This window comes from Caretta caretta, chromosome 6 (assembly GCF_965140235.1).
Source record: "Caretta caretta isolate rCarCar2 chromosome 6, rCarCar1.hap1, whole genome shotgun sequence".
Lineage (NCBI taxonomy): Eukaryota > Metazoa > Chordata > Testudines > Cheloniidae > Caretta > Caretta caretta.
The window spans coordinates 61509123-61523936 of NC_134211.1; the positions used below are offsets into that span (position 1 = coordinate 61509123).

The window sequence follows — 14814 nt, forward strand, 5'->3', positions numbered from 1 at the left end:
GGGGGGCGGGAGGAAGAAATTTAATTTCTGACATTGCCTCCATAAAACCACTGTGTAGGAATCATGGCCATAAACCCTTTTTGAAGCAGTAATGTCTGTGGGTCTTCATATGGGGCAACAGAATAAATAGCTTGCCCCAACTAATGGTCCCCATTTCTGATTTCTGCCAGATGTAGCAGTATAGAAACCTGTCCATTCCATTTATGCATCATGCAGTAGCTTAGGAAAAAGTCTCAAATTCTTAAGTAAACCAAACAAAAAAGTATATAATTGTAGGTAGTTCTTTGTATTAGGTATTTTTTGGTTTTTTATAAATTCCTTAGATTTAGAGGGGATGTCAGATCCAACTCTTACAATGGATTTGATGACAAAGAAACATGGTTTCAAGAGGTGAACCTTTTGCCTCACTAAATCTCCAGCCTCTTACAAGCATTCAGAATGTTGTCAGGCACTGCTGAGGCAAGGAATTGATCTGTGTGCTCATCCTTCTCCAAAGGGGTCCAAAAGGATTGAGAGATGAGGCTGCAGAATTTCTTAATGCAAAAACCTTCATCAGGCAAGGAAGAAGGGGAGATCTCAAACAAGTACGGGTTCTGTGAAGTTGTTTGAGTGCAAAAATCTGTCGAGTCAAAACGGATGGAGAAGGGTTGCTCTCTGGAGAATACATCCTGTAAAGAAGGTTCCTCATGGCAACAGACTTTTGAAGATTCAAGCTCATCAGACAAAGCTGGCAGAAGTTCTTCTGGTTTCTGGCAGCTCTAAGAAATCGTATGGCACTGACAGGAAGGAGTCTCATAGTACATCAACTGATGGATGTCACCGGGCCATGGTGCAGCTGACCTACCTCAAACCTCAGGGTGCTGCAAAGAAGAAAAAAATATATATTCAGCTCTGAACTGGATCATTTCCATCCTTCTTGAGACCTTTGTTAGATCCCCTTGGCTTGATCTCCCCAAAACACCTCAGTGGAGATGCTCGAAGGGTTCACCAGTGTTCTCAGTACCAAACTGCAATTACTTCCTTTTGGGCTCAGTGTCTCCTTGGCAGCTAGGAGCTGTGGGAATCTCTGTCTAGAGGCTTCTGCTTTGGTGCTAATGGATTTTTTTGTTCTACTGTGGGGATGTCAGCTTCATAGATTCCAAAGTCAGAGGGACCGTTGTGATCATCTAGTTTGACCTTCTGTATAACCAGCCATAGAACTTCCCCAAAATAATTCCTAGAGCATATATTTTAGGAAACATCCAATCTTGATTTAAAAATTGCCAGTAATGGAAACGCCATCATGATCATAGGTAAATTATTCCAATGATATTTCCAATCAACACTGTAACCTTTATCAAACAAACTTGTAATCTCATAAAATAAGGATCTATTTTCCATAAATCTATGTTGATTAGCATTAATTATATTTTTCTCCTTTAATTCTTTGTTATTCAAGTCCCATATCAGCTGCTGTATTACCTTGCCCTGGAATGATGACTGACAGGCCTGTAATTACTCAGGTCATCCTGTTTACTCTTTTAAAATATTGACGCACCAATAACTTCCGGTGTTCCAAGACTCACTGGAAATCAACATTCACTGTTCAGCGAACTCCTCAGCCAGCTCTTTTAAAACTTGGATGGAAGCTATTTGGACCTGCTGATTTTAAAATTTTTAACTTCAGTAGAACCTGTTCAATATTCTTCTGATATACTAGTAGAATGGAAAGTGTTATCATATGATATTACTACATCTATTTTTCCCCTCAAATACAGAACAGAAATATTAATTGAACATTTCTGCAATTCTGCCATTTCCATGTAGTAATGAACCAATATCATTGTAAGGATTCGTTTTGAGCCTATTATTCTTGAAAAAACTCCTCCTTATTGTCCTTAACCCTGATGACCATAGAGTTCTCCTTGTGGCCCTTGGCTTCCCTTACCAATTTTTTACAATTCCAGGCTTCTGATTTATATTCATTACTATCAATTTCTTCCTTTTGTTTTATACTATTTTATTGTTTCTTTATAGCTGCCTTCACTTTCCTTCTAAACTAGGTCAGTTTTTTAACCAAGATGGCTTTCTTCCTTGATTTGTAGGCTTATGGCTTTTTGGAGATCTAGGAAAGTGTTTATAAACCATTCCAAATTATCATTTACATTTTTCTGATTAAATTCTTCATCCCAGCTGATTTGGCTCATAATCTTAATCAGTTTTGTGAAATTATCCCTTTCAAAGTAGAGTCTCTGTCTCTCTGTCTCTCTCTCTCTCTATATATAAATAAATAAAATTACTGATCTGTACTTTATTCTGTTTGCACATTATAAATGTGATCAGGTCTTGTATGTAAGCTACCATTAATTTTTAGTTCTGTGATCAGTTCCTCTTTCTGACAAGATGTCTAATATAGAATTCCCCCATGTTGACTGTAACACTTGGAGTTAGGAAATTGTCCTCAGTACTATTTAGACATTCCCAGGATGTTTTAGCATTGGCAAGATCAGACCTCCAGCACATCACTCAAATTGAAGTCCCCCATGATCACACAGCATTTCGCCCCGACACACACATTAAAGATAGGTAAATAAGGAGCCAGTCATCCTGTTCCAAAGTGTGATTTGGTGCTCTGTAGCAGATACTGACCAATACCCCATCTGGTGTTTTTGTTAGGACATTGATCCATAAGCATTCAGTATCATTGTCTTCCAAGTTATCAGTGACTGGGAAACAAGTAATGCCATTTTTGACATCACGTCACTTCTTCTCTTTTGTCTACTTGATCCTTCCTGAATAGGTTATAACCATTTTTTTAACATTCCAGTCATGTGAGTCATACCTCCGCATTTTTCTGGTGGCCACACTGTGCCCACTCTCGCCTGTCTCTAGATGCTGGAATGCCACCCTGACCTCTTGTCTCTGGTGATTAAGAACAGCAAGGCCTCCTCTCCGACTTCCTCTTCCTTTCTTCCTTGAAGCTGGGGCACAGATGTTCCCTGAACCTTGCTATCTAGGAACTCCTCACCTTCTCTGATTCTCAGTAGTGTCTTTACTTGCCTCTCCAATCCAGTAATCTTTTCCTCCAGCATAGTGACCAACTTGCACTTCATGCACAGGAAATCTGTTCTGGCTTCAGGCAGGAAAGAAAACATGGCACATCCACTGCAGGTCACCACTACTGTTCCATCACTGGCCATCTTGAAATCGCACAGAGCTGAACCAGGAGGGAAAGCCTCTTTCATGCCCTGTCTAAACTCTCTCTGAAACTCTCCTCTTAAGTAATTCTGTTAACGGCTGTCATGTACACCTAACAAATTACTTTTTATACCAAGTACCCTGCTTAGCTCACCTCTTGCCTCTCACTACCATGGAGAATTAACTACTTGGAGACTTTAAACAGCGAGGCTGATCAAAGCTCCAAGTGCGCAGCCATGTGGCCCTTACCATGGGACCAGATATGAGAGAGGAGCTCCTAGCACTGCTGCAGGTGCTCTTCATAATCAAATATTGCACTAGAACTTCCTGGGACCTTCAGTTGTTTTGCTGGACCAATCATCTTTCTCTTTTCCCTTTTCTTAGCACTTCTGGGTATCTGACCCTCTACCACCACCTTCTGATAAGTCATCAGTAAGAGTGGAGGATGAAAGAATATCCCAAAAGTTGAAAGAGAGCAGTCTTTTGATCCTAAAAATGGGGAAGGCTCTTGTAATGACATTTCAGTCACTTTCGCCTGACTTTTCAAGGTCATCAGTGCTTCTGAACCCATATATTTTTATTTTCTCAGAGGAGGATGAGACTAGGAATAAGAGCCATGGATGGAACCCCCTTCAGCCTCCTCACCAGATAAGGGCGTCCTTTCTGCTTTGTCTTTCCCTCTGAGCAATGGCAGGTCAGGACCTGGTAGTCAGGATGGCATGAGATATACATCTTCTTTTGACAGCTTTCCCAAGTAAATCTTGTAAGCTTTTTGACATCCTGAGTTGCAGAAGAAAAGGGCACCCCTCCCTGTCAAGAGGGATTTTTCAGAGCCAGACAAGGAAGTCTGATGACTCTATCAGAGTCTGAGGGAAGGCTTTGACATGGTCTGTTGAAACCCTGCATCAGAATCACTGTCTTTCTGCTGCCGGTGGAAACAGCAATTTGAACAAAGTGAGACCATCTTCCACTCCTAGGAAAAAGGTCTAAGCAGTTTAATACATTAATAATCTGGAATTATCTGTAATTTATGAGTCACCCAGATGACATTTTAGAAACGTCTGTGATGGTATGCTGTTGTTTGGTAAATAGGCTACCTTTTGTGGGGATGTGTTCATTTATAGTTTTTTAATGACTGCCCTCCTTTTACAGATCTTAATCTTTTATTCATTCCCTATAGTAGCCTAGTCCATCAGTACTGTCCGCTCATGTCACTCTAATGTACTGGATAACAGCCTAGATAGAGAAGCACAGTTCTGATTTGACACATTAGAATAGTTCATGTATTCTCATTGCATAAATGTCTTATTTCTTAAGAGTTTTTTATAAATATATTGAGGCAGAGTAATAAATATACAGATTTGCTTTGTTTCTCTCAGTAAAATAGCTAATTACATTTAGTTTTCTTTCTTCAAGATAACTTTAGTCAGAGCTAAATTAGCCAACTATACAAAGCAGATTTTCACTGTTTGGTCTCTTTTAGGTACAGTGTGTTTTGAAACCCAGTCACCAGAAAGATGGGCAGGAGCTTAGCGCTTTGCTGAATGCCCCTCACATTCAGGTAAAACTAGGCAAAGCTGGTACTGTGTAATCTATACTATGTAGATTTTTAAAATGTTTTTATATATTTTATTTCTTGCAAACACCGTAAAAACACCGGTTTGAAACTTGTTTCTTGAGGCTAAAAACTGAGTGTTCCTCGAATATATGGAAAATCTCCACGTGATTGAAAAATGAAAACTTAACGTGTTTCACAGGTGACAAAATTGTAACTTCCTGCTACTAATGACATTTACTATTGAAATGCGCACTTGGGTTCAGTGCCAGCCACCAGTCTTCAGGTGTACTTAGTTGCATACCTAGTAAGCCAGCCTTCAATGTTTATGCAAAAGGCAGAAGATTGACTTTAAACATAACCATTGGAAGAGTGAAGCTGCACTGGGTGCATGGATATATAATACAGTATTTTCCTCTACATTGTTGCCCGAAAACTCAATCAGAATTGGGGCTCCATGGTGCTAGGCACTGTATAAACACATAGGAAGACAGACTTTTGCCCCATACAGCTTGCTATCCAAACAAGGGAAGGGAAAAAAGTGTGGCATACAGAGTGAACAGGGAGATAAAGGTTTATGGGGGAGGGAGAGTGAGAGTGACAGAGGACCTGTGATGGGAAATAGCTAAGATAAGTTAAGGGCAAACAGGCATTCATCAAATGCCTGATAATGACCAGAGTTCAGATGGATTTTAAAAAAAAAAGGGATGGGGGGCGGGTGGTTTGCTGCTATTGGTGGCGTTGAAGTGCTGTGGAAGTATTAAGTGGATAGGGGGGCCCTGGCTGAGTGTAATCGTGCCCTGCCGCTTCTGGCTGTTTTGGGGGAATATTTGCTGTTCCTTTGGGCTGACTGCTGGAGCTTGGAGGCTCTGGAGTGGGGTCTTTTTATTGGGAAAGTATTCTTTTTCCTTCCCAACTCTTCCCTCCCTCCCCCTAAAAAAAGTGTTCTGGGAGTGTGGAGGAGTCTGAAACCATAGGTATAAATTCCAGCATATATCACTACTGTACAAACAAGAATTGACAGCTAGTGAAATTTACAGTTGTCAGTTACAGAAGAATGTGATTAATGTGCATTGCTTGCAACTTATAAGTAAAATAGCTTCTACTACATTTCTTGGCAAAGATTTAATAGCTGAGTGCTACGGTGAGGTCTCTTTTTACTAAAACTTCATTACATTTAAAAATATATATATTTAATAGTATACTCTGAACAAGGCCCTGTTTACTCTGACAAGCTGCACTTAAATTTTGTGGCAGAGTCCACTAATTTCTGCAGTGCTTTAATGGAAATAATCAAAATACAGTGACAGCTTCAAATATTAAAACTGGAGGTTTTGTATTTAATTATATATGAAAATGAATATAAGCAGTACAGCAGCCCCTGTGTTTGTTAAACTGATTTTGTCATTAGATTTTATCAGCGTACGTTCAGTAAACTACAGATTGACAAGGTTGTCATCCTTAGGTTTCAGAATTAACGTGAAGTAAAATGGGGTATTGAGACCCCTCAGAGCCATTGATTCAGACTGTCAGCAAACTCAGGAGGATAACACTAGATTACAGAGGAACAGCCGTGTTAGTCTGTATTCGCAAAAAGAAAAGGAGTACTTGTGGCACCTTAGAGACTAACCAATTTATTTGAGCATGAGCTTTCGTGAGCTACAGCTCACTTCATCAGATGCATACCGTGGAAACTGCAGCAGACTTTATATATACACAGAGAATATGAAACAATACCTCCTCCCACCCCACTGTCCTGCTGGTAATAGCTTATCTAAAGTGATCAACAGGTGGGCCATTTCCAGCACAAATCCAGGTTTTCTCACCCTCCACCCCCCCACACAAATTCACTCTCCTGCTGGTGCTAGCCCATCCAAAGTGACAACTCTTTACATAATCAAGTCGGGCTATTTCCTGCATAAATCCAGGTTTTCTCACATCCCCCCCACCCCCATACACACACAAACTCACTCTCCTGCTGGTAATAGCTCATCTAAACTGACCACTCTCCAAGTTTAAATCCAAGTTAAACCAGAACATCTGGGGGGGGGGGTAGGAAAAAACAAGAGGAAACAGGCTACCTTGCATAATGAGTCATTATGCAAGGTAGCCTGTTTCCTCTTGTTTTTTCCTACCCCCCCCCCCCCAGATGTTCTGGTTTAACTTGGATTTAAACTTGGAGAGTGGTCAGTTTAGATGAGCTATTACCAGCAGGAGAGTGAGTTTGTGTGTGTATGGGGGTGGGGGGGATGTGAGAAAACCTGGATTTATGCAGGAAATAGCCCGACTTGATTATGTAAAGAGTTGTCACTTTGGATGGGCTAGCACCAGCAGGAGAGTGAATTTGTGTGGGGGGGTGGAGGGTGAGAAAACCTGGATTTGTGCTGGAAATGGCCCACCTGTTGATCACTTTAGATAAGCTATTACCAGCAGGACAGTGGGGTGGGAGGAGGTATTGTTTCATATTCTCTGTGTATATATAAAGTCTGCTGCAGTTTCCACGGTATGCATCTGATGAAGTGAGCTGTAGCTCACGAAAGTTCATGCTCAAATAAATTGGTTAGTCTCTAAGGTGCCACAAGTACTCCTTTTCTTTTTGCGAAAACTAGATTAGTTTACATTCACTTCATGTTTTCCAGGTTATCGTTGCAATCGTCTCTCAAAACTGGGTGACTGGGCAACAAAATGGCAGATGAAATTCAATGTAGATAAATGCAAAGTAATGCACGCTGGAAAACATAATCCCAGCTATACATATAAATTAGCTATTTACCACGCAAGAAAGAGATCTTGGAGTCGTCATGGATAGTTCTCTGAAAACATCCACTTAGTGTACGGTGGCAGTTAAAAACGCTAACAGAATGTTGGGAATTATTAGGAAAGGGATCAATAAGAAGACAGAAAATACCATATTGTCTCTATATAAATCCATGGTATGCCCACATCTTGAATACTGTGTGCAGATGTGGTCGCACCATCTCAAAAAAAGATATATTGGAAAAGGTTCAGAAAAGGGCAACAAAAATTATTAGGGGTATGGAACAGCTTCCATCTGAGGAGAGATTAATAAAACTGGGACTTTACAGCTTGGAAAAGAGACAACTGGGGGGGATATGATAGAGGTCTATAAAACCAGGGCTGGTGTGGAGAAAGTAAATAAGGAAGTGTTATTTATGCCTCATAACACAAGAACTGAAAATAAAAGTAATAGTCAGCAGGTTTAAAACAAACAAAAAAGGAAGTATTTCTTCACACAGTGCACAGTCAACCTGTGGAACCATTTGCCCAAAGGTGTGTGAAGGCCAAGATTGTAACAGGCTTGAAAAAAGAGCTAGATAAGTTCATGGAGGATAGGTCCATCAATGGCTATTAGCCAGGATGGGCTGGGATGCAAAACCATGCTCTTAAGTGTCCATAGCTTATGTCTTCCAGAAGTTGGGAATGGGCAACAGGACATGAATCACTGTTCTGTTCATTCCCTCTGAAGCACCTGGCATTGGCCACTGTCAGAAGACAGGATACTGGGCTAGATGGACCATTGGTCTGACCCAGTATGGCCCTTCTTATGTTCTTGATCATAAAGACTAGAATATTAGCTTTTTAAAAACTAAGATTCTGAAGCACACTTTCGCAGCAAGGGTGAATTCTGCAGCTGTGGAATATATCTGGCTCTCACTATGAATTAGTATAATTAAAACTTAACCATGCTATTGTGATAGAGATCTTTAGGATTTTTTAATTTGTTTACCAGATAATTTGCACAGTTCTCTAACTTGCAATGGATATCCTAGTTAGTACAAATTAGTGAATTTCTGTTGTGCTTCATGTAGGTATGAAAGGCATGATTTCCTTAAACTGTATTGTCTGTTTTGTTTAACACTAGGCACTTCTATTAGCTCATGATAAGGTTGCAGAGCAAGAAATGCAGCCAGAGCCAGTGACAAATGAAAGGGTTTATGAGAACTTTGGCCTGTATGGAGAGGAGACAGTTAAAATAGTTCGCATTGAGAAGGCTCGAGATATTCCATTGGTAAGTATTGTTACTCTGACAGCAGATCCCTTGCTCTGGAAGAAAATGAGGCTTGAACTGTCCAATTTACTTTTATTCTTCCAGACTCCCTGGTGGGGGAAGTTGTCCTAATAGTAGTGTTCAAACCCCTCCCCCCCCCCTTTTTTTTTTAATTATTGAGAGAGAGGTGTTCTCTTTATAGGTGAAGTAGGGGACACAATTTTTTTTTTCCTTTTGCAGGTCGTTATTTTGTTTTGGAATTTTATCATCGGTATGCAGTTTAAACTTTGAGAGCAAATAGTAATTTTGGTTCATGAAATAAAAATGTTTATGGCTGATGCATATTTCTTATACTGAGGCTATATTAATTTATTCTAATATTGAAACATAAGTTGCTGCCATTTAGAGCAAAGTCAGTAGTACATCTGTTGAAAAGTCAATGGGTTTGAAAGAAGGCCTTCCTAAAGAAGGCAGTATCTCAGGGTTTGCTGAAACTGAGTTTTAATCCTTACTGTGGCAACAACTGCATTTTTTACCTTTCTTATGTTCTGTTTTTCACGTTCTACATAAACCTATTTGGAAAAAAGGTTTTTTAAAACATTTCTGTCATAATGTACAACTCAAATTTAATCACTGTTGAGCAGATTAGAAGTTCCTGTTTCTGCTTTAAGAACTGAATATCTATTTTTAAGTCAAAGCTTTGGATGTGTTCATCTAAGTTTGTTTTTCATTTGTAGTATATGAAATTTTATCCACTGGTTTAAAATATATGCAGTATATATCCCTGAGTTTCATATTTGTTTTACATTCAGATTATCTATTTGCAATTGTGTAGGGTGCTACAGTGCGCAATGAAATGGATTCTGTCATCATTAGTCGAATAGTGAAAGGGGGTGCTGCAGAGAAGAGTGGGTTATTACATGAAGGGGATGAAGTTCTGGAAATTAATGGCATTGAGATTCGTGGAAAAGATGTTAATGAAGTTTTTGATTTGCTGGTAAGTGGTTCCTTCTTTCCCCGCCCTCCCCAGGAATATTTCCTGTCTGACCTTTTCAAGTTGCCACTTTTTTTTTTTTTTAAAGGAGTTGGATCCAAACATCATAATTATAATTTTAATTAGTTAACTTTAAGAAATGTATTTTGTTTTTGATAATGTTGTTAGACCTAGAGAATTTTTTCACATCTGGTCTTTTGGCAAGTCTGACAAAGCAGTGTTCTAAGAGGTATGAAAATATTGTCTGAAGAAAGTAGTCCTTCAAATTCTCCAGATCTTGATGGTCATCTTCATTAGGTTTCTATTCTCAGAAGTCCAAGCACTCAGTAAACCAGGCTCACCTACATCAGAGGAGTCTGTGGTCTTTCTCTTCAGCATTACCCACTTCAGCCTCAAATGGTTCTGCCTCTAAGCAGCAAATTTGAAGGGGTGTGATAGCATGCCATACTAGACCTGATTAAGACCAGTCTTCTGTGTCCTTCCTTCCTTCAAGGATCATTTTGTTTCAGTTTTTGTCAGCAATGATATTTCTAATTTCTTTGTCACAGTAATCTCAGAAGTGTCTTGTAATGATGTGAGAAAATTCAATAGATCAATTAGATGGAAGTGTGATTTTGAAGCTGATTGGTATCCTCTTAACTTCATTCAAGGTGGTAAAAATGTTCAGTATCACTTTTATTAATATGGCAGCTGAAAAGATTTTTGAAACTGGAGGATAATCACATTAGTAACTTGGGATAAATTAAAAGTCCACTTAGAATTTATTTGCATACTGGCACAGAAGCCGATCAAATGTGCCCCTCTCAGCCATTCACTAGGCTGCTGTGAAGGGACCCAAAACCATGGCCCGAGGTGCTTTAAGCCTGTGGAGCCTGAATGAATCCGAGCCATGCCCCAGTGTGTGGGGTCCTTAGGCACATTCCAGAGCACAGACCTTCAGTCTGGTACCCCCTCCTGAGAGCTGGAACCTATTGTCTAGCTGCCTATCCCCCTGAACAAATAGTGACCCATCAGATTCTCCTGAAACTTAAACACACCCTCTCCCAGAATCCCACCAAAGATATTGAGCCTTCTGAGTTGGGTTACTGTTTACTCTGTCAGGGGCCCTGCGGTAGGTGCAGTTTCCTTACCATCCCAGGGCATCATTTGAGCAGGGTTCAGAACTATCAAATCCATCTACTGCAGGGCATTCCTTGGGTTGCTGAAACATGGGTACTTACTTCCTAATCTCACCTCCTCTGATCTTGGTCCAACTGTTCTTTTTCTTCCTCCTGCTCCAACTTCCTGTGTATTTCAAAGCAACATCATTAACATTAAATATTCCCCATTGTCCCTGGTCTGGGGAAGACATGGTACAATCTTGCCAGTTCATGGTGATACACATACAGAGGCTTTCCTTGATACAGCAATTTAATGATACATTTCATAATATCATTTCGTAAGATGTATAGACAAAACTCCAAAATCATCACACCTGCCAGTATCGGAGTGAAGGATTCTAGCTTCCCGTACAACAGAAGACTGCTTCAGTTATAGATGGAGCTGGTAACTATGTCTATAGTTACAATGGACACTGTTAGGCAATCTTAAGTCCCTGTTATAACTGTTTATGCTGTAACTTTCAGCCTGAAACTTGTCTGCATCTACCTGAATCTTTTTTTTCCGAAAGTTTCAGCTAAAACTGTTCAGCTCTTTGAGAGAGAATTTAGGGAATTTGTCCAAGTTTAAAAAAAATCTTACAACCATTTGATTCAAAATATCTTAAACATCCATACTTTTGTAGCAGGGACTTGAAATTTGTTGGGGGTGGGGCTCAAGCTAGGGATGTAGTTTGCCCTCCCTGCAAAATCTGTTCAAATTTAGCCAAGTTATGAGCCTCTGAAAAATCAGTTTGTATGTGCTTAGTAGAGGTTTATAAGACTTTGGCAGTATTGTGTTCTGAAGATTGTCTGCGAAGAACTTACTCCAGGAGTGGGCAAACTCCACATCTGGGTGGGGAAATTCCATGCAGGGCCATGAATGTAGGCCTGGGGGAGGGAGTGCGGGGTGTAGGAAGGGGTGCGGTGTGCAGGAAGGGGCTCAGGGCAAGGGGTTGGGGCGCAGGAGGGGTGCGGGGTGTACAAGGGGGCTCAGGGCAGGGGTTTGGGGTGCAGGAGGGGTGCAGGGTATGGCGGGGGTCGGGGTGCGGGAGGGGGCTGGGGCACGGGGTGTGGGCTCGGCCCAGCGCCACTTACCTGGAGCGGCTCTGAGGTGGCAGTGGCACGCAGCAGGGCTAAGACAGGCTCCCTGCCTGCCCTGGCCCCGCGCTGCTCCCAGAGATGGCTGGCACCACATCCCTGCAACCCCTGGAGGAGGAGGCAGAGGGCTCCATGCACTGCCCTTGCCTTCGGGTACCTCCCCCCCAAAGCTCCCACTGGCCGCGGTTCCCCGTTCCTGGCCAATGGGAGCTGCGGGTGAGGCGATGCCTGCAGGCGAGGGCAGTGCATGGAGCCCTCTGCCACCCCTCCCCTAGAGGCCGCAGGGACTTGGTGCCAGCTGCTTACAGCAGCAGCATGGGGCGGCAATCCTGCATGCCGGATCCAAAGCCCTGATGGGCAGGATCCAGCCCACTGGTCATAGTTTGCCCACCCCTGACTTACTCCATACTGACATAGCTCCCACCAGATAGAATCATATAATGGAAGATTGAATGTAGTATTGTGTAACTAAAGACTATATAGTATTATTACACACACACACACCCCCACAGCCAGCCACCCACCCACCCTCAAGTTAGGGTTATATGGGCAACCTTAATGCTAGGGTTTCTTAACTTTTGAGCGCTTGACTTTGCAACCTTTTAACATAATCTTATGTATAATAATTTTCTGGTGTTTTTAACTCTAAAATGCTTTACAATCATTCAGCAGCTAATCCATGCAACAGAAGATAAATTTGTTATCCTCGTTTTACAAAAGGCCATACAACAAATCAATGTAATTTAGGATAGAATTCAGGAATTCCTGGTTCTAAGTCCCATGGAAGGGTCAGCTGACCTCTTTCTGTATAAATGAGCTGTACACACTCCATGCACTGCTTTCATAAGACCTGATTGTGCAAACATAATTGAGTGTAATGCTTGCTGCACCATATAAATCAGGTCCTAAGAACCCCATTGTGCAATCATTTACACACACACTTTATTTTAAGCACTGTGAGTTGACTTGTCAGTCAGGAGAACTACGTGGTGTGTAAATTGAAGTGTATGTGTAAATCTTTACAGGATTGGGATCTTAAGTATGTGAGCTCTTCAGGGCAAGGACTTCGCTGACTTTCTTTATAGGACTGAGCACAACATCTGTGGTTAACAATTAAATATTTTAGCTGTTAGTGATATAATTTCTATGGATGATGGTTTTGTGCCTTGATGTGAGGAAAATACTGTAAATTTGTTTATGTACATTTTGGCAATGTTTCAGTATAAGCAAGCACTCTCTTTACACTTGTAATTAGAAACACTGTTTTATAACTGAAAGAAATTTGAGTTCACCATGAACATTTTCATCTTTGTTTTAGCTTCTTTTCCAGTATTAACTGACTTATTAACAACTCAGAAGAGAGTGGCAGAATTGTAATCCTTGTAGTTCTCTAATTTCCCCATCTTTTCTCAGTAAAGTTGTATAGAGAAAATAATTTGTACAACCAAGCTTTCTAGGCTTCCATCATCTGGAGATCAGCATCAAGCTCTTTAGTCTTTCCTACTGTGTCACTTTTCTCTGGGAATGTATGTATATTGGGATTATTATAAATCTTAACCCACATAGTGATATAATGATGCATTTGATTATAGGGCCTGGATTTTCTTGGAATTCGTATTGCATTTTGAAAACAGTAAATGTTATTTATTGGAATCCCTAATTCAAATAGTCAAGTATTTATGGTGTAGATTACTGGAATCTTGTTTTGTTGCAGGCTGACATGCATGGCACTCTGACATTTGTGCTGATACCCAGTCAACAGAGCAAGCCACCTCCTGCCAAGGAGACAGTTGTAAGTGAAATTTATGTTAATCTTACAACCGTTGTTTTTCACCCAGTGCTTACAAAGGTCTTTTGTGGGTCATTTTACAGGACGAAACAAAAGAAATTGATTTAGACCTCAAAGATTTGAGTAACACTGCTGAAAATAATCACAGGTGACTGCCTAGAGCATTGGTTCTCAAGCAGGGGTCCGTGTACCCCTGCAGGTACACAGAGATCTTCCAGGGAGTACATCAACTCATCTGGATATTTGCCTAGTTTTATAACAGGCTACATAAAAAGCACTAGCAAAGTCAGTACAAACTAAAATTTCATATAGACAAAATGAGAAAGTAAGTAATTTTTCAGTAAATAAGTGTGCTGTGACGCTTTTGTATTTTTATGTCTGATTTTGTAAGCAAGTAGTTCTTGAGTGAGGTGAAACTTGGGGGTACGCAAGACAAATCAGACTCCTGAAAAGTTGCCCGGAAAGGTTGAGAACCATTGGCCTTGGCAATTCCAACAAAATGTGATCATTTGTGCTCAGTTTATGGCCTTTTCTGTGCTTGCAGCAATGTGTAGAGTACATGTGACTACACACCACAGTGAAAGACTTTAGTGGGGGGGAGGCAGTGGAGTCTTTCATTGAGGCAGCAAAAGGCTCCAGCAGCTCCCTGTTGCTGGAGTCTTTTACTGCAACAGGGAGGCAGCAGGACCCTTCACTGCTAAAAACAGTGTAGATATGGGAGGCCCTGCTTGGGTATGTAGAGAGCTATGCAGGCTATATTCACTAGAGTTCTGGCATGTCTGTACTTTACTCACATAAGCAGTGTCTCACCATCTACACTGCTGTTTATACGTGTGCTAGCTGGGCATCCAGTGTCTGTACTCTACGTGCTGCTGCTGCAAATGTTGACCTATCCTATATAGCATTGCTTACTGTCAGTCACTAAACATGTACAAGTAAGAAATGCTAAATCTAGAGCTGCTTGCACTTCTGAAATGTTCTGAAGTTTTATTTTTTTTTTCTTTTGAGAATATCCATTTCTCCATTACAGATAGGGGGTGGAATTAAAAAGTG

At 40.9% G+C, this 14814-nt stretch overlaps 1 protein-coding gene across 6 annotated transcripts in view; it reads left to right on the plus strand.

Annotated features, from left to right (window-relative positions):
- The window catches only part of PALS1 (protein associated with LIN7 1, MAGUK p55 family member), a 140698-nt gene that overhangs the window by 100440 nt on the left and 25444 nt on the right, over positions 1-14814 (plus strand). For all 6 annotated transcript variants that reach the window (XM_048855335.2, XM_048855336.2, XM_075129632.1 and 3 more), the window contains 4 exons: positions 4661-4738; positions 8616-8762; positions 9577-9738; positions 13687-13764. In XM_048855335.2, coding sequence (XP_048711292.1) covers positions 4661-4738; positions 8616-8762; positions 9577-9738; positions 13687-13764 — 465 coding nt within the window. The remainder of the gene's footprint in view (positions 1-4660; positions 4739-8615; positions 8763-9576; positions 9739-13686; positions 13765-14814) is intronic.